Raw genomic sequence first — 19,081 nt, 5'->3', positions numbered from 1 at the left:
TCAATTGTCTGTCTATTACGTAGCAAAAAAATATTTATGAATATATCTATGAATATATTGTATAAAAATATTTATGAAAAGATATGTTAAAGAAATTATTTTTAAAATTTGTGGAGTTTATCATTTTTCTGATAGAAATGAATATAATTCTTACTCTTCAACATATAAAATATTTTAATCGGTATTTCAGAACATAGGATATGAAATTCTACTTACATTAGGTATATTCTCGTATCTCATCCTATTTATTATAATAACAATAAGAATAATGTATTTATATCTAACGACTATAAATAAAGATTACAAAATTGCACTTTTTTTTTGAAAAGGCGTGTTTCTTTTCGAATAAATCGAAGTAAAAAGTATTCCATCTTTAATAAGTTATATCAGAAATGTGTAAGAAAATGCGATTCATACGATTTCAATATTTATTCGTAACAGAATAAGGTTTGATATGTACAATATTTATAAAGTTCTAAATTCTAACAAATAGTACACATATATGTAATACCAATAAAGGATAAAATAACATTAAAAATAAAATAACATATGGCGCGATCGTGTCGTAATAATAAAATATCTTCTTAGACTTTGTCTTGAGCGCGGCACCAAGTTGAGTCGACGATTACGTAAAGAAATTTTCAAGGTTTTCGAATAAAATAACAAGAAGAAACAAGAGGATGCATTAAATTATCGCATCAAACGGAGATAACGTTAAATGCGCCGAATGCGTTTCCTTAAAACAAAATAAGGAAAGAGCATAAGTTGCGCGTAATCGTCGATGCAACAAGTGCTCTCGTTGTACGACAAACTTTGCTATAAATAATGTGCGAAGGCTTTTATTGATCTGCGAAGCAACAGATAAATATACTATATATATATTATATCATTATTATATAATATATATATCATATACGAATAAATACTGTACGTACATTTACATCGTTATCATCGTTTTCTCTGCACGAATTTACAATCGGCGATAATTTAAAATATTATCTTCTTAACTTAACGCTAACTTTGTCAAGGCACTGTTTACAGTTCTGTCCGAGGTCTCGATTCTATTGGAAACTATCGTCGTTCCCTTTTTTTGTTTTTTTTTTTTATTTTTGTTTAAAAAAAGTCAACACACGTCCTCGATAAACGTTAATTAAATCCATTATGTTCGTTTCAATTTCGATCGAATAAAAATTCCCTTTTCACGAGAACAAGAAAACTCGAGGACGTGAGCAATAGTGTTCCGATTTTAACGGAACAGGAGGGACGATCGTTTCGCTATCGCTCGAACAATCGGATCTCTCTTTTCTCGGATTTTTTTTTACTTTTTTTTGTTTTTATATTCGATTAAAAAGCAGGACGATAAAATGGTCCGTTTGATCGACAAATGGGGACCCCGTTTGGCCCCAAAGAACAGCGCCGTGTTTCGATCGCGACCACTGGAACACGTCGTCGTGACTTTTTTTTTTTTTTTTTTTTTTTTTAAATAGCTAAAGAACGCTAAACTCGCTTCTCGTGTAATCTGTGTATATATACCTTTAGAAACATTTGTGCGGATTCGTTACGGCAGTATTCGTCGTCGAGACAGCGCGATTTGTACGAGCGGAAGAACGTTGCCGATAATGGAATCGTGTACGTTCGATTCGTAACAAGAGATATCAGTAGCCGCGAGTATAAACGCTGGCATCGTGATCGATGTCGTTCCGTGTATAAAAACGGGAAAATGCCTCTTCTGTTCCCCCCTCCCTCCACGAGAGAACAGAAACGGAAGCGTGGAAAAAACTTTGGATTAGAGCGCGATCCTCCCTCACGAAAATACGGATAAACAAGTTCGAAAGGGAAAAGGAAGTTAGTTTCGTTATAAATATTCTCTATAAAATTGTCATGGGTGATAAGAGCACAAGGAGAGGAGGACAGTGATTCCGGGCAGTGGTCGAGAATCATCCAGACAGAGGAGGAAAAATCGGTGGACTCTCGTCTTCTCTTCCAACCGAAAAATAAAAATCAACAGATTTCGCGACGATATTTGGTTTTGTCGTGCAATCTGACATTTCGTCTCGAGTCTTTCGCGAAAAAAGAAGAGACAGAGAGAGAGAAGAAGTCTGACTTTAAAGATTCCTGTGGCCAAGGAATATCATATGTCACGTGTTTTCCTCCATTTTTCCTCTTTTTCCACCCTTCCCCTCCCTTTTTCTTTGTAGCCCTCCTCCGGCAGAGGGACAGAATCGAATAGAAATTCCACGAGTGGTCGGAGGGAAATTCAACGTGAAGAAGAAAAAAGCGGGAAACGGCGAACGGCGAAGAAGGATTCCTTCCTCCTCCCACTCCGACGGCCGCTCCCCACCACCTCCTTCCAGCCCAACGATCAAACGGTTCCCCCGCCGTTCTGCATGTATCTGCACCAGGAACGGCCGTTATTGTTGCTCTCGCGCGTTTGAACCAATTCTCAGTCGTCGAAGTCGTGCCTCAGCTTGATGTAGAGGCACGAGCCGAGCACGATGCCGAACAGCTCGAGGACCGACAAACCCAGGCCCACGGCCCCGAGGATGATCAGGTGATCCTTCGTCGTCTCGAGAAACTTGTAGATGCAACCCTGAATCGAATCGAATCTTTTATTACTCCAACGATCGACTTAACTTATCTCGATATATACATTGGATCTAGCAAAGTCTAGAACGCAACGAAACGTAAAAATATGAAAGTGGAATCGGTGTGTACCGTGTAATGGATGTTCGACGGATGATCCCTCCTTCCGCAGAGCAGGGTCGGTGTCTTGCAACAGCTATCCGGTACGAGGCTCCCGTTCTCGAGCACATTCTCGTCCTTGTGCCACTCGCTCACCACCCAGTCCTCGAATCTCAGGGCTCCGCAGCATTTGAACTGTGAGGAAAACATTCGTTCATCAAAGCAACAAGTAAAACAAATATTTTTTATTGCAAGAGAAGAGGAATGCGTCGAGAGAATTTTCTCTCGCGCAGGAGGGGGAGGAGGGAGGGGAAATGGATCGAAAGAAGGCTCGGTCGATCGATATTCGCAAAGGACGAATCGTTGCTCTGCAGCGATAACGATGGTAAACATAGCGGACGAGTGAGAGGGAAGAAAGATGGAGAAAAATGGATAGGCGATATCGTGCAAGGCCATGTAAGGCCGAAAGTTAACGACGTTCTCGGTTGCATTAAGAGAGAAAAAGGAAAAGCGTTTCTCAGGTGATATATCCTCGTTGAAACGTTTCGTTTGTAAAGAGGCGGATCGATCGAACGCCAATGAAGAAGAAGCTTTAAGAATTTTACGTTTGTTTAACACGTTCGTCGGCCAGCATGATTCGGTTGAGTTTCTCAAACGTTAGTTTTGAATTAACCAGCTGTATAATACCGATTTTGAAACAGTTGTTCTCAGTGCCTCTATTTCTATTTCTTCGCTTCCATTTTCCAAAGTCAATCTTAAATATTTTGGTCTGAATACGAACTTCTAATTGGCTGTCCAACTTCGACTCAGTTCTGTATTATCGATGGAAATTCGTAACAACAGTCTCCTATGTTACCACATACGGTATATAATTTTAGATTTAAAATTGTACAAAGATGCAGAATGGTTCGTTAATGGTTCGTATTTGTCTATCTTTTCTGTTTTTATTGTATATTGGATCTGAATTAATTATTCTCAATACCTCTACTTCTATTTCTTCGCTCTCATTTTCCAAAGTCAATCTTAAATATTCTGGTCTGAATATAAGCTTTTAATTCTGAAGCTGTTCAACTTCGATTCAGTTCTGTATTATCGATGGAAATTCGTAACAACAGTCTCCTATGTTACCACATACGGTATATAATTTTAGATTTAAAATTGCATAAGAATGATTCGTTAACAATTCGTTAATGGCTCATATTTGTCCCGTTTTTTATTGTTCTTAAATTTTAAATTCTGATTCCAATTTATATTTCAGTGCTTAAAATTCCACTTTAACTTTGCACTCGTATGTCGCCGTATAATTGCTATTCTACATTTTATTGTTTTATTTACATTAATAAATATATGTATAATATAATTACATTCTAATTCTTGTTACTCGATTAGCAATCTTAAATATAAATACAACAAATGCAAAGGGTTAAGATGTTATTTTTCTTGAACAAGAAAACGTCACCCATATTTAGGGCGACTAACGTGTTAAACAAAGCGATGAATTTATCAATTCTGGAAAGGATTTAGATTGTCTCGACTCACCTCTATCTGCATCTGGTCGATCGCCGAGGTTTCCCTGCGCCTCACGGCGTAGTTCTCGAGGAAGGTGCGATTAAGATTCATCTTCAATTCAGGGCCGACTTGTTCCTCGTAGAGACGCGCCAAGGCACCGACGCCCGCCTCCAGCACGAACACCAGCATCACCACGAACACGTACTGATGAGCAGAATGGGAGAAATGCGGATTAGAAGGAAATTGATCGAGTTCGAGAGACGTTGTCGAGAATGAAAACGAGAATGAACGAATATATAAACTCTTTTCGAATATATTTCGTGGCGAACGGAAGTTTCGATGAGGTAAGGGAATCACGATGATGGTTAATTGAAAGCAGAAGAATTGGCCATTAATTCCAGTTGAAAGAGTAAAGTTACTGTAAATTACTTATTAAAATGCTAGAATAGCGTTTTATTCGTTTAGTCATCACAATCGATCCGTTTTTGGTGTAACTTCGCGATTACAATTATTACGTTTTGGACGATAAATAATTAATTAACTCACGGAAGTATCTTTTGTTCGTAACTTCGACCGTTAAATTTTCTCATCATCGACGAAACGATTAAGCGTCTTTCGAAATTAAAATTTTTTTATTCCAAAAAGAAATGTGTAAATCATTGGAAATTGATCGAAACTCGTAAGGATCCGACGACGACGAATCTTGAAACTTGTCAACTCGCCGACTGTCTCTCTCGGTTTCGCGGCCATTTTCAGGGTGATTAACGAAACGGATCGAAGAGCAGGCAGAGAGATTTGCGCTCTCCTCTGAAACCGAGTTCTCTTTCCACCTACGATATCCACCGCTTGGATCGTCCGTAACGACTTCCGCGTCTCCAAAAGCGGAAAATGGCGGTTAATGCTCGCCGAGGGAAAGGCGTAAATCCGGTAGTCTCGACTTTTGTCCTGCGGCCCGTTAACAGATCGCTCTCCTCGATACCCGTCCAACGTGAATCACTCACGCCGATCTTCGACCCGTTTCTTCGATTCTTCCTACGTGTATGTACACGATACGTGTGACGTGTAAAAACAGTGTCAAATGATGAGAAGAGGATATTTAGAGGTATATAGATAGAGGATAGAAATAGAAAATCACGACGATGGTTAACTGACCTCAAAAAATCGTAAATCGTGTTTTTCGATTCAATTAATTTGTTAACAACACGTTTCTCGTTAAAAATTTTTCGTTTCGAGAAGAAGAAGAAGAAGAAAAAAAAAAGAAAAGAAAGTGAAGAAGAATAGAAATGGAAAGATGTTCGAGGAAGACTGGGTTGTGGAGTGGGACAGAAAAAAGGAAGTTTTCAAGCGTGTCTAGTTCTTGGAACGAGTCGATTAATAATCGTGCACGATTATTCGCCGAGCTCCGAGTTGAGAACGTGTTCGTTCGAACCTGTTTTCTTTCCGCCGCGATGAGTTATGCCAAGCTTGTCAACAGCCTGCTAACACGCGACCAATAAATCGAGAGCTTCCCCTAATTTTCAGACAAATAAACTCGGGGGATGCCCGAGTAATAATTTGCTCCGTTTATCGTCCCTTCGATAATTTTCGAATTATTTCATCTTTATTATTCGGGTTTTATGTTATTTAAATCTGACTAATTCATAATAAACATTCGTGGATTCGTAGTCGATGATAGGCTATCCAGTGTAATTTTCTCAAATTTTCGAACGTATGGCCAATTCACGATCTTTCGAATTTTCAATTGTAAAAAAATTTGATTTTTGTCATCTTTATTGGAATCTTTATAATTCGTACAATTTCCTCAAATTTTTGAATGTTGCCAATTCGCCATCTTTTAAATTAATTTCTCTAAATTTTTCCATAAATTTTCAATTGTAAAAAAATTTGATTTTTGTCATCTTTGTAATTCGTATAGTTCAAATTGTCGAACAAATTTCTCTACGAATTAAAATATTCGATTTTTTTCTGATCTTTATTGAAAAGTGGATTTATAATTTGGCCAATATGACACGATCTATCTATAATTGATTTCTCCACAAATTTGAATTGCAAAAGGTTTGATTTCTTCTGATCTTTATTGAAAAATCACTTTATAATTCTGCTATATATACAGTTTTTTTCCTCAAAATCTCTGAACGTATGGCCAATTCCTCGAACAAATTGCTGGTCAAATTCGAATTCTTCCCGAAACAGAACGCTTCTTACTCGGGAGATGGAACCACATTCGATCGCGATACTTGGCCAAATCTTCGTAACTAAAACTTTTTCTCCGTAGCCGTTACAGCCGCAAAACGCTGCGCGAAGCGTTTTAGAATTTTCATGAATATAAATCCTCGCCGCGCCGTCGACCTGTCCGCATGAATATTCAAACCGTCAGCCGCAACCAGCCATGGTCGACGATCGACGAAAACTTTCCGTCCAACAACGAGTAGAGCAAAGACTCGTCTCTCTCGCGCTAAAATTTCTCCCCAAATCGCACCCTTCATTATTATCTCTTCCCTTTCAATATACACATTCAACTCTTTGCCCTCCAACGGTGATTCTCAGTGTAATGCGATAACTCCAGTGATGACTCTCTTGGATTGATGCAGCGATTGGAACGACGATATTTATTTACGTTTGATTTCTTTTAAAATGCCGCTTTGCGAGTAGATCCCTAAACTCTAAAAGTATAATCTTATAAGATGTGTAGAATAATATTAAATGGTTAGATTTTTATGTGAAATTCGAGTGGCGATAGAAATGTTACTTTCAAAGATTCCGAGTTTTGTAAGCGTGGAATACTGTAATGAAATTAGCTCAAGCGGAGACGAGTTTGATTTTTCGTTTGATTAAATAACGAAATGATTTCTATTCATTAAGAATTGGTAAAAATAGAGATATAGTATAAGAAGATGAAAAATAAGAATAATACGCAACAAATGAGAGCAGAGTTATTGGGATTAGTAAGGTTCGTAACGATATTTTATCGTGATATTTACCCTGACAAACCGAGGACGCTTTTTAGTAATTATTATTAAAATATCACAATATAAATTTTCAATAATCAACATATTCGATATTCAATAAATTACCTTTCTTTATATATAAAGATAGATACAATGTTAAAATATAAATGCGCGTGAAATCATTTTAAGTTAGCAAAAAAATTCACCGAACGCGTGCAGAGACCTGGCAAAGAGTTAAAAGAAAAAGAAAAAAGAAACGAAGAAAGCGATGAAAGTTGGAAGAATTCGGATTCGAAGAAACTGATTAAACGGCAGCGCGGATGGGATCACGCGGGGGCACGTTGACGCGCGCACGTGGCTCGATTTAAATTCAACGTACATTGGATAGTTGTTGGAGTACGTGTAAGTACGTTACAGCGGATCGGCAATCGACAGTTTAGAATTGGATGGAAGCGGTCGATCATGAACGCTGGCCGCGGCAATCACCGCCGATATCCGGGGACAATGCAAATAAATCGATCCCCGCGGCCAGGAGAGGGGGATCCCCTGTGCTCGCGTCGATTCTGTTTGAAAGTAATGAAAACACGGGCGCCAAAAAAAAAAAAAAAAAAAAAAAGAAAATCTCTTGATTTGAGATTCGTTCGGAAAACTTTCATCGATTATTATTCTTTCCCTTTCTGTCCTATTATCGTATTATCGTTTCAGGGCAAATATTTAAGAGAAGATTGTTATTATTCGTTCGTGGTGACTAATTCGATAATCCGGTATAAATTATATATACTTCTGAAATGAAAATCGTATAAGTCGGCCAATTTAACGGTTTTCGAGACGAAACATTTTTGTTAGTGACACTTTGTGCTCCAATTCTCAGTCACCACTTCGACGCGACAATTCGAATGGCGATAATATTTATTTGATTTTTTTTAATATATCGCTTTACGAATAGATTCGTAAGCTCTTCACGTACGTATAATCTTATGAAGTGTGGAATAATATATTATCGAATGGTTAGATTTTTTTTATCTCAAATTAAAACGAGTTCGACGAGTCGTGGCGATAGAAATATTATTTTCGAAGTTTCTGAGTTTTGTAAGGATGGAAGGAAATTAGTTCGAGCGGAGATGAGTTTGATTTTTCGTAATCAATTAATTATTCTACTCATTAAGAAATTGACATATAGAAAAATAGAGAGGTGTAATAGGAGAAGGTGAAAAATAAGAATAATGGACGGTGAATGTGAGAGTATGTTATTAGAAAGACATAGACTTGAATATTCGACGAGTTTTCTTTCCTTACACGCAAAGATACATAAGATATTAAAAATATAAAAGTTTTACACGTTGATTTGTGCGCGAAATCATTTGGAAAAATCGTCTGAAAAAGTCCTGGCGAAGGGTTAATAAACAATCTTGGATGATCGAGATCGAACGACAAAGCGATCCTTTCTGTAAATAATTATCCACTTTCGAAAGTTGAGAGATAATTTTCGAAGAACTAGAATTTAACAACTCGAAGTAAAACGAACCCCGATTCGGTTTCTAGTTTTGCCCGCGCAAAGTCGGGCCGCCACTCTCCTTAAAAATACCGGAAAGTAGAGGGCTCGTTATCGGGATTTTAGCTAGCCGGTAAAAATTTTAATTGACCGGCCGTATATGGGCTCGGCTAATGAGACGATTGGCATCGTGCGCGCAGGTGGCGAAAGGGAGAGGTATGAGAAAGGAGAGGCAAAAGGTTGGCCGAAACAACAACCTTTCGTGACCGATCGGTTCGACGATTCGAACGGCGTTCAATTCTGAATGGTGAAAATCTCTCGCCGAGAGATAATAAAGGTTAAGCGTAATTCTTTTTCCGAAACTTTCGTTCCAGCCGAACGATCGAAAATAGGATAAATGGTCGATATTCTAAAATGCCCCGATTAACCGAGCTCGAAACGTCCGCGTCTTGTCGAGTGATTGGCAACTCTCTGTGTTAAATCGAAGCGGAAAACGAGGGAGGGGACGAGCGAATCAAGGTTTTTCCAATGGAGCGGAATCGACGATCCGAGTTTAGCCGCGTAACAGCTTTCTCTCTTTGATTCTCGTGATATTATCGCGAGATAACGATAAACGGGGCGCGACAAAATGGGAAAATTCACGGAAATAAACGAGAAAGGAAACGCGATATCGTCGCTTTAACGATGGTTCGATGAACAGGAGGATTCGTCGTGTCTGGTGGAACTTTGCTTCCGTTCCCTTTTCTTTTTTTTTCATGCCATAGCGACACGAAGACAGACACCTTCTCTCGAGGATCTCCTCCATCGGCGACACGATCTAACGAGAAGATTTACAAGTCCTCGAGTAGAAACAGAGATCTGAACGTGTCCAAGTGTCCTCTAGGAGAGGTACGAAGTAATCCTCGTACGTTGGAGAAGATTTCGAGCAGCGGTCGGATGGCTTCTTCAGCGTGCAATTAAGGCGAGGTTAAATCTAAAATGGCTCGAGAATTCGGCCTGGGAAAGGAAAAAGAGATCTCGAATTGAAAATTCTTCTTAAAAATGGATCGATTCTCGAAAGAACTCGCAAAGATACATTTTAAATGAAAATTCGAGACAAAGAATATTCTGATTTACATTTACATTATTATACAAACTATGATCAACAGAAATAGATACGTGTCTCGATAACGAGATATCCTAATTTTGACGATATCCTCGAAAGTAAAGTTTTCGAAAAGTAAAGATTTCGATCGAGAATTCGAGAAAAGGATACCTTATTGGCGTATATAAAATTTTTCCATCGACTTTCGAACAAATAAACAATTTACCGTTACATTTATTATTACACGAACTATCATCATCAGAAATAATACAATGCTTCAATAACGAAGGTATCCTAATTTTGACAATATCCTCGAAAGTGTTCCCAAAGGTTAAAACATTTCGATTGAGAATTCGAGAAAAAAAAAAAAAGGGTATCTAAAATTTTTCGAACTACTTTCGAACCATTTACCGTTACGATTTATTAAACGAGCGAGGAGAAATGGGTACGTGTCTCGATAATGAGGTATCCCTCTATTCTAAGAAAGGATATCCCCTTTGTCTCCTACCACGCTGCTACCAGGCTTGGTTAAGCCGGCGTACATTTATCTGGTCGGTGAGCGTATTTCATGCGAATAAATATAAAAGAGCCGAATAAGGCGGCTCCCCCCCTCCCCGATATATATATATACATTTTCCAACCGTATACGGTGTAACCGTAATCAAGGATGTAGGGAGGGTAAATGGAGCGAGCAACTATCCCTAGATTCGATATCGGCTCGTTACCCCGCAACGTGGACACGTTTTAACAAGGAGATATTGCCGATGATCCTTGGAGAATCTCCTTTTACGTTCGCCCCGCGCACGACTTTAACGAGCCTCCTCCTCCTCCTCCTCCTCCTCCTCCTCCTCCTTGGTCCGTATCGGCCAACTTTTTCCCGTCGTTTTCAATATTGATTGTCGCGTAAATTGCGCGAAAAGTAGGGGGAGAGAAAAGGAAAGAACTCGTGCTCTCTTCAACCTTCTTTCAGCCAGCCAAGATTTAATATTCACGTTCAAACAATTTCTTCCCCCTTCTTATTTCTTCGAGAAAAATGTAATTACACGAAAGTTAACGAGCGTTGTTAAATCGATACTACGATTGACGCTTCTTAAAAGCAAGCCTCATCGAGAACCAACTATGATCTAAACGGGCCTCTCTTACTTATCAAATCTCGTGGAAAACGAGGATGCTCGAGGAGAGAGAGAGAGAGAGAGAGAGAGAGAGAGAGAGAGAGAGAGAGAGAGAGAGAGAGAGAGAGAGAGAGAGAGAGAGAGAGAGAGAGAGAGAGAGAGAGAGAGAGAGAGAGAGAGAGAGAGAGAGAGAGAGAGAGAGAGAGAGAGAGAGAGAGAGAGAGAGAGAGAGAGAGAGAGAGAGAGAGAGAGAGAGAGAGAGAGAGAGAGAGAGAGAGAGAGAGAGAGAGAGAGAGAGAGAGAGAGAGAGAGAGAGAGAGAGAGAGAGAGAGAGAGAGAGAGAGAGAGAGAGAGAGAGAGAGAGAGAGAGAGAGAGAGAGAGAGAGAGAGAGAGAGAGAGAGAGAGAGAGAGAGAGAGAGAGAGAGAGAGAGAGAGAGAGAGAGAGAGAGAGAGCTTATACTATATACTTGTTTCTCAATCTTCCTTCCCCCTTTTCCAAAAACTACTCTTCCAAAGTGTAATCAAGTCGCTTCGCCTCGCTTTAAGCCCCAACTTCGTTCGAGCATAGTTTCCTGCTATCCATCACTGTCCGACCTGTCACTTCTCGATCGCCCCCACAACCAGCCAGCAAAGCAAGGCGCGGAAAAATTCCGCGGAAGAAGGGTGACCGCCGATTCGAGAAGGTGGCTGGAAATCGGCCACGATCGACCGAGGAGGCGATTTTCTTACACGTACGAGCTCGTCCGGGCATAAATTGGACGTAAGTGGCGCGATCGGCCGGCCGGATACTTAGCGAGTAATGCGGTCTCGCCTGGAGCGCTTCGATCGGTGTGTTCTGGAACTGGTTCGAAACCAGTCCGGAGGCGTCGAGACCTGTCCGCCGATCTCGCCCCTCCGATACGTCATTCGCGAAGAAAGAAATCGGAATCGCTCGCGATACGGATGCTAATTGAACGCCACGGCCGCTCGTTAATACGTGCGCTTGCTCTAATTATTGCTCTCGAGAACGCGAGATATGTAACGCCACAGCATTGTCGCTCGAACAATATGCGTATTGAATAACTAGATACAAATTCATTTTTAAATAAGTGTGAAAAAATAATTGTTTTATAACGTATTTTGATAACTGTACATTAAAAAATTTTTAATCCTCTTTCTTAAAGAAAATAATAAGCGTATTTATTATTACAGAACTTGATCGATCGCGTTTCAACAATTTTGAGAAATATTTTACTGGCAAATTTTTTAAGAAACAATTTAAATTTCGATATAATTATCTATTTTAATTTAAATCGTTATAAATTTTCGATAAGCTTTTCATTTCTTTTCTTTTTTAAATTAAACTTGAGGTTAAGTAATTCAACGTTAGAAATTCACACGATTTGTCATATTTGATTTTTTATACATTTCCAAATTATTTATTTATACAGGCGAAGAACTTGATCGGTCGCGTTTCAACAATTTTGAGAAATATTCTACTGGTAAATTTTTTAAGAAACAATTTAAATTTCGATATAATTATCTATTTTAATTTAAATCGTTATAAATTTTCGATAAGCTTTTCATTTCTTTTCTTTTTTAAATTAAATTAGTTTGAAGTTAAGTAATTCAACGTTAGAAATTCGCACGATGTAACGATTTGTCAATATTTGATTTTTTATACATTTTCAAATTTTTTAAGAAACAATTTAAATTTCGATATAATTACTTTTTTTTTTACCGCCATTTTTAATTCGCAAAATTTTATTAAAATTAATTTCCAACGTTTGATCTAGCCATTCGTATTTATGCATTAATTTTAACCTATCATAATATATGCATTTCTGTCATTTATTATTTATTTTGGAGAAACAACAATATTCTTAATCGGCGGATCGTTAGGGACGAATGTGATCGTGGAATTGGCGTATTCGTCCGCGACCTTCGCCGCGATTATGATAGCTGTTCGACGGGTAATTGGTGATAATTTTGATAGGAGGAGCGCGGAACTACGGTAAATTATCGTGGACAGCGATTGCACGATGCGGTTGATTCAAGGCTGAATCAATTCGACGATTTCTAATGCGGTTTCTAAATTGAATAGCCAGGAGACGTATTACACATTAATGTGGATTACGCTTGACAATGTTTCAGAATGTAATTCTCGGAAAATTGAAACGTATACCTCGGAATACTGATCAGCGGTTGATGCAACTTCTAATTTGCTCGTTAAATAAACCCCCTTTAACCCCTTTTGATTACGGCAGACTTGAGACGCACTTGGCCGTGCTATACGAATAGGAATTCAATTACGATGCACGCCAAGCACGGCGAAATTTTGGGGTGGAATTTTTGTTAAAACATATTTCAATAATCAAATTATCTTGAATTTCACTACATTAAAACGGTATTATTTATTTCTTTGTACTCTGAATCCAACTTGCTATTGTAAATATTAAAAATTTAACCCATTCCATTTAGCTCGAAAACAGAGTTGCAACACGAGTCGAAATATAAGTATAGAAATAAATGTGATGTAGTCATTTGCTTTACGCGATACAGTTGTGGGTGTAACCAATAATTTTTTTTGCTTTTATGCGTATATATATTACGAATCTATTATTTTTTGATAAACAATAGTTTCGAAACTATATAATTTTATAAATAATTTTTACTTTAATAGAAATTACAGTCGTCAAGTATGCCTTTGTTCCAAGGAATGTAACAATATTACGTCTTAAAAATAAATTAGTATATTATGAACAAAAAATTTAATTACAAGAAATGCTCGTCTTGAGTCAATATTTAATAGGAAAATATTCACTCTAAAAATTAATAATTTCTTATTTTGGTGCAAACGCTTCGCTATCATTGGATTGCTTCCATGTAAATGTTTCATATCTTTTGTAAGGATTCATTCAAAATGTAAAATTATTAAAATCTTACTTCAAAAATCAAAGTACAAAATCACGTTTGCTTTGCAACGTAGATTATAAGAATCGTGATCTTCTCTTCCTTGATACTAAATCACGATTGGAACTGACAAAAATTCATTCCACTCGTGCTATTCACGTTTGGGCCGAAATCTTCACCAGACGAGTCAGACTCGTTAAATTAACGTCAAGCTTTTTTTCGCAATATACCCAACAATCTAGTAAAATTCGACACAATTCATGGATAAATACATAACCCTACATCACATTTCTTAGATTCGTAATATGTCTCGTTTCTCTCTTCTTATATTTTCACTATACATTCGCGTTTTTCCAAATTTTCCACGAGCCTTCGGAAAGCCAAACTGCGTCGAGCGCCTTTAGGCGATCAGAATGGGATTCTCAGTGTCACAAGCGCAAAATTCAAACACGTTTATAGGCGGCAGATTAGGGAGTTGAACGTTTCGAGAAATATTTTCCGCAACTTCTCTCTATCAGATGCAATTCGTGTCAGAAAAGGTGTTGTTACCCAGCAGAAAACGTAAATGGTTACTGCGGCGGTAGGCGCACGGTAAAAGCATCGAACGAGCAGCGATAAATACGATGTCGCGGTTTACGATGACGTCCTCTTTTACGGAAGCGTTGCGGAAGAAAAATGATAATCGACGATTATTAAGCGAAGAAACGAGACGATTCGTTTGATTAAATCGTCGATGAATGGAAATCCACGTAGAAAAAGAATCCCGTATCTTCGCGGTTAGCAAGGGCTGTTAGCGGAATTAAACTATCATTTATGTGGGATTGGAAGGGTGAGCCAGTTGAGCAAGGTTGCGGCAGCCTCAATGGTGGCGCGAGATACCGTGCTAATTCTCGTTTAAGCGCAATTTATAGCTTAGCAGCCAGTTTTCGGATGGAAACAACGAGATAGATTCGAAACTTTCGACTGAGACGTGGCATCGATCTATCCGTCGAAAATTCATTGCATCGTTTTGTCAGACGAAGTTTTACAAAGCGTCAAGGTAGTGGCATTCGAATCGAGGCGATCCGCTCCTCGAGGAGAAAAAATTTACGATAAATTTTCCAAACGCGGGTAAAATTCCGTGAATTCCATTAAACAGCGTTAAATCACCAGATCGGTGCATGCTGATGTATTCTTTTTTGCGGTGAATTCGTTCGAATGCAAGAATTCAAATTCGGTTCATTTTTCTTTTCCACTCGGGTAAGAGTTGCAATTTTTAAATATAAAACGAAAGCTTCTATCTCTTGTTGTATACGTTTGTTATTTAATATATAATTTTGTGGTAATTTGCCAACAATGTGCATTTGTATATCGCAATAATGAACCGTTTGCATTCGATGCATAAGAGATGATGAGCGCTCAATACGAGTGACTTTTGAGAGATATATATCTCAATTATCGTGTTCTTTAGGAAGCAAGGAAAACCATATTCCAATCTCACCGTATATAATTATTCTTACGAATTTATTTTCTCGTAAAATAAAACCCATCGATCGAACGTTAATCTAACCATAAGCCTCTTGATACTTGAGTCTTCCATCTTACCAGATATTGCTTAACAAGTAATTTTATTTAATGGAAAATCGAAGTATATTTTTAAAACCAACTTGTCCGTGCTCTCGCTCTCCTTAACGTTCAACTTTCATCCTGTCGCGAGGATCAACAAGGGGAGTCAAGTTGTCGAGGGTTGATAATAGTCGGAGCTAATCGACTATGCGTTTAACGCGAAATCGACCTTGCGTATTTATTGCCAGGCGCGTCTTACGCGAAATAAAAAGAGAACAGCTTTAGCTTCGAAGTAGTTGGTAATAAAAAAATAATAGCAGAGATCCGCGATTGGAATCGATAATGATGAAAACGAGCGGTTTTTTAAGCTTACGCGGTTCCTTCGTTTTGGTGAAAACGAGCTTACAAAGCTCTCCTCTGTGCAATAATGCAATGGTCGAAGGAAGAGAGAAAGAGTTCTCGAAGTTGTTCCGGAAACGGAACTTGGCGAAATCTTTTTTCAAACGCACGAGAGAAAATTGCCATTTTAATTACCATCGCGATTATTGTCTTCTTCTTCTTCTTCTTCTTCTTCTTCTTCCGCTGATGATTTCGAATGAAATTTTGCTGGAAAAGTTTGGGCAGGAGACGTTTCTTCGTGTGAAACGAATTCATTACGCACGTCACCTCGTCGAATGGAATCCACGAAACTTTGGCGAACGATCGCCTCTCCTTTTAGGAGAGGAGAGCATCCGCGAGGCTATAGGCAATTCTGAAAGCGGATAGAGCTCGAGTTACTACGGCGCGGCTGCTTTCCTCCTACATCCTCGGCTTTATCTTTGCCTCCGTCTCTCCTCCCTCCCCTCTCTCGACGCAGAGCATTTGGCCCGAGCGGAGAATTAATTAATCAGACAATGGTGGCACCCTGATAAATGGCCGACACGGAAGCGCATGATCGATAAGAGGCACCGTGCTACCATCAACGGTGTAAATATATGTTCCCGGCAAAGCGATGAATTCTTCCATGATGCACGACCCGTGTTTCCGATTCCATCGATTCCGTTATCGATCACTGGGATATGAAGCTCGAATGGAACGTTTTCTTACGAACTAAGTTAAGAAATGATTGCGATTCACGATGATTCTTCAATTTAATAAGTTTTTTTTTTTTTTTTGTCAATTTTTATCGTTTTAATTGTAATCAAGCTTGTATTAATTAATTCCTTAATTTTTCAAAGTTGCAGAAGTGGAGCGAGTCTGGTGTAGAGTTTATTCGTGATGCTTCGTGGAATTAGGCGTGTTTACTTACTATGAGAAGTACGCATCTATTTTCAGAAGTTACACCGCCGCATCCGAGCCAGCTACCGACCACAGCCAGAACACCTGCGACGATCAAAGCGTAGGCTAGCGTCGGATACGTGGAGGTCGTCATCAGGGACACGTAGCTGTGCTTCGAAATCACCGTCCAGATACCGATCCCGCCCACCACCAGTCCAGACAACTGAAAACAAAAATAACACTGTTCTCAAACACTCTGCACGCTTTTAATCTCTCTAATTAACGCGCCAGTTGCATTCCAACATTCAAGCACAAAGGCTCGAAACACGTTGGCGTTGAACACATTCCTTCTCTCACGCCTTCTCATCTAATCTCTCGCGAATAAAGTGATTCGCAGTTGACTCTACGCCTAATTGTATTCCATTCCATGCGCCAAACTCGTTAAACCCATTTCCGCGCCCTCTACGCAAACTCGTTTACACGATTGCAAAAGTTACGACCTTTCCCACGAGATACCCATCGAAATATCCGCAAAGTTCAACGCGTATATCGCGTCACCCGATTAATTCATTCCATTCTAAATACACAGTCTGTCCATTTGAACGCGATATGATCGTAACGTCTACGCGGTAGATTTCATTTAACCGATATGGAAGCTCTGGATAGAATTCCACGTGTTTAGATATCCGCCCATCAACATCTGCACACATTGTAGAGGCACAGTCGATAACCGTGCGTCCTTCGTTATCCTCGCTACGATTTATCCGTCCATTTTTTTGCGTCTCTATTTTTCTTCTCTTCTTCTTCTTCTTTTTTTTTTTTTTTCTTTTCCCCTTTCCTATCGCCTTAATTTCCTTCGAATTTTTTTCCTATTCGATGTCGTGGTCGCGACGCCAATCCCCTCTCTCCCACGGGAGTAGAGGGCGCTGGGGAATATACGAGCAACGTAAATATCGGTGGACAAGCGATATTTACGGTATCGAGGAATGCAGCAACTGTGGCCGACTCTACCTTTCGTATAATTCGGTAGGACGGTTTTTAGAGCATGCGCGAGTTCGACGAACGTGTAAACGTTCCTGGCTTCCATTATCTGTCCTCCCAAGGATGCACACACGGGACCGTGATATCGTACGTTATCGGTACTAATTGCCACGGTTCTTTTTCGTTCGATTATTTTTTTTTTTTTTCGATAGAGGGAGGAGGATAGGTAGAAAAAAAAAAAAATTCTCGAGGGACAGATCAAAGCGTTATCTCTCTCAGTTAAAATTGTTCCGTCGAGCCTTTTTCACGTCGAAATATTTGAAATTACCTCTTACAACAACAAGGCAGCACCAGGAAAAGGAAAACTTTTTTATATTTCTTGAAGATATATAATTCTCTTCTTAAAATATATTTTTCCAAATGTATGTCAACGTATTTGAAATCGTTCCAACAAGGCCAGCGCAACGAAAACGATAAGATAAAAAAACATCACGTCTCTTGAAAGTTTTGAAACGCTTATACGTTATAATTAGAGCGATCAAACACGCGTCTCGTATTCTGGCTCGAAAGAAATTAATTCTCCTAAAACACGCTCTATTAATTATCGCAAAAATTATGAATATCCTTCAATCGCGATAAATTTCTTCAGAAGCGAAAGAATTCGCATTCTATAATCGATAATTCTTTTTATCGGGCGAAAACCTAACCACCTTTAAAAAAACTCGGTGGAAGAACGCCTCGAATCCAATATCTATACGATATGCCGTATACGCGCAGCGCGTGTCTCTCGAATCCCATTTCTAGCCTCGAAATATCTCTCTGCGGGGAGGCTCCCCTCGAGAGGGCAGCGATTTATTATTTTATCATTGTCCCGAGTGCCGAAGGCGGCCACGTATCTCGCCTCCAGTATAAATCCACGGTATGTGTGTGTATCGGCCCGCGATACGATATTCCTTTGTACGCTACGTGTATTTTGCATCGAGCGCACGTGGACTCGGATGCATATAATACGGAGACAAAGAGGAGACGATTGATATTTAATTCCAGAGAGGAGGGCTCGCGCGAGGAGAGGTGAACGTGAGGCAAGGAAAGCGCGTCTCCATGCTAATTTACGATTAATATCCGGGGGGGGGGGGGTGATGGTTATTTGGGATATTTATTATCCTCTCGATCGAGGACTCGAGCGCGTTCTTCCTTTTTTTCTCTCCTCGAGAACAAAGATTGGAAACACGTACTTTTTTTCGATAATAAAAGATTCGTGGGAAAATTTGATCGATTTGACGGGAAATAATTTTAACGAGTGAAGCGAGTTTGAAGTTTTCCTTCTCCTTCTGGGTGGTCCGTCGGGGAATCAGAGGTGCATCGATGAAACAATGGATCGAAGATATATCCAGAATCGTCTCACGGTTCGATCGAAAATAAAAGAGGCAGGCGGCCACGTCGTTTTTATCTAGCCTGCTCAATTAGAGGAGCGCTCGGGCTTTCATCCTCGGGGCTTGGCCGTGCCGCCCGCTAACTATGCGACAGTCGGCTTAAAAGCCTCGTTTGGACAGGTTTTCTGGAATTCTTTTCGAGGGG

At 39.3% G+C, this 19,081-nt stretch overlaps 1 protein-coding gene across 3 annotated transcripts in view; it reads right to left on the bottom strand.

The window, feature by feature from the left end:
* Positions 1-414: 414 nt before the first annotated feature.
* Positions 415-19,081, bottom strand: part of LOC100870437 (CD151 antigen) — a 65,090-nt gene continuing 46,423 nt past the window's right edge. For all 3 annotated transcript variants that reach the window (XM_086906703.1, XM_086906704.1, XM_086906705.1), the window contains 4 exons: positions 16,554-16,745; positions 4,222-4,395; positions 2,716-2,877; positions 415-2,590 (listed from right to left, as the gene is read on the bottom strand). In XM_086906703.1, the coding sequence (XP_086762829.1) occupies positions 2,444-2,590; positions 2,716-2,877; positions 4,222-4,395; positions 16,554-16,745 (675 nt within the window). In that variant the 3' untranslated portion in view covers positions 415-2,443. The remainder of the gene's footprint in view (positions 2,591-2,715; positions 2,878-4,221; positions 4,396-16,553; positions 16,746-19,081) is intronic.

This window comes from Apis florea, unplaced genomic scaffold, assembly GCF_048593485.1.
Source record: "Apis florea isolate Af1SG1 unplaced genomic scaffold, ASM4859348v1 contig_2495_pilon, whole genome shotgun sequence".
NCBI lineage: Eukaryota > Metazoa > Arthropoda > Insecta > Hymenoptera > Apidae > Apis > Apis florea.
This window is presented reverse-complemented; position numbering and strand designations above follow the sequence as displayed.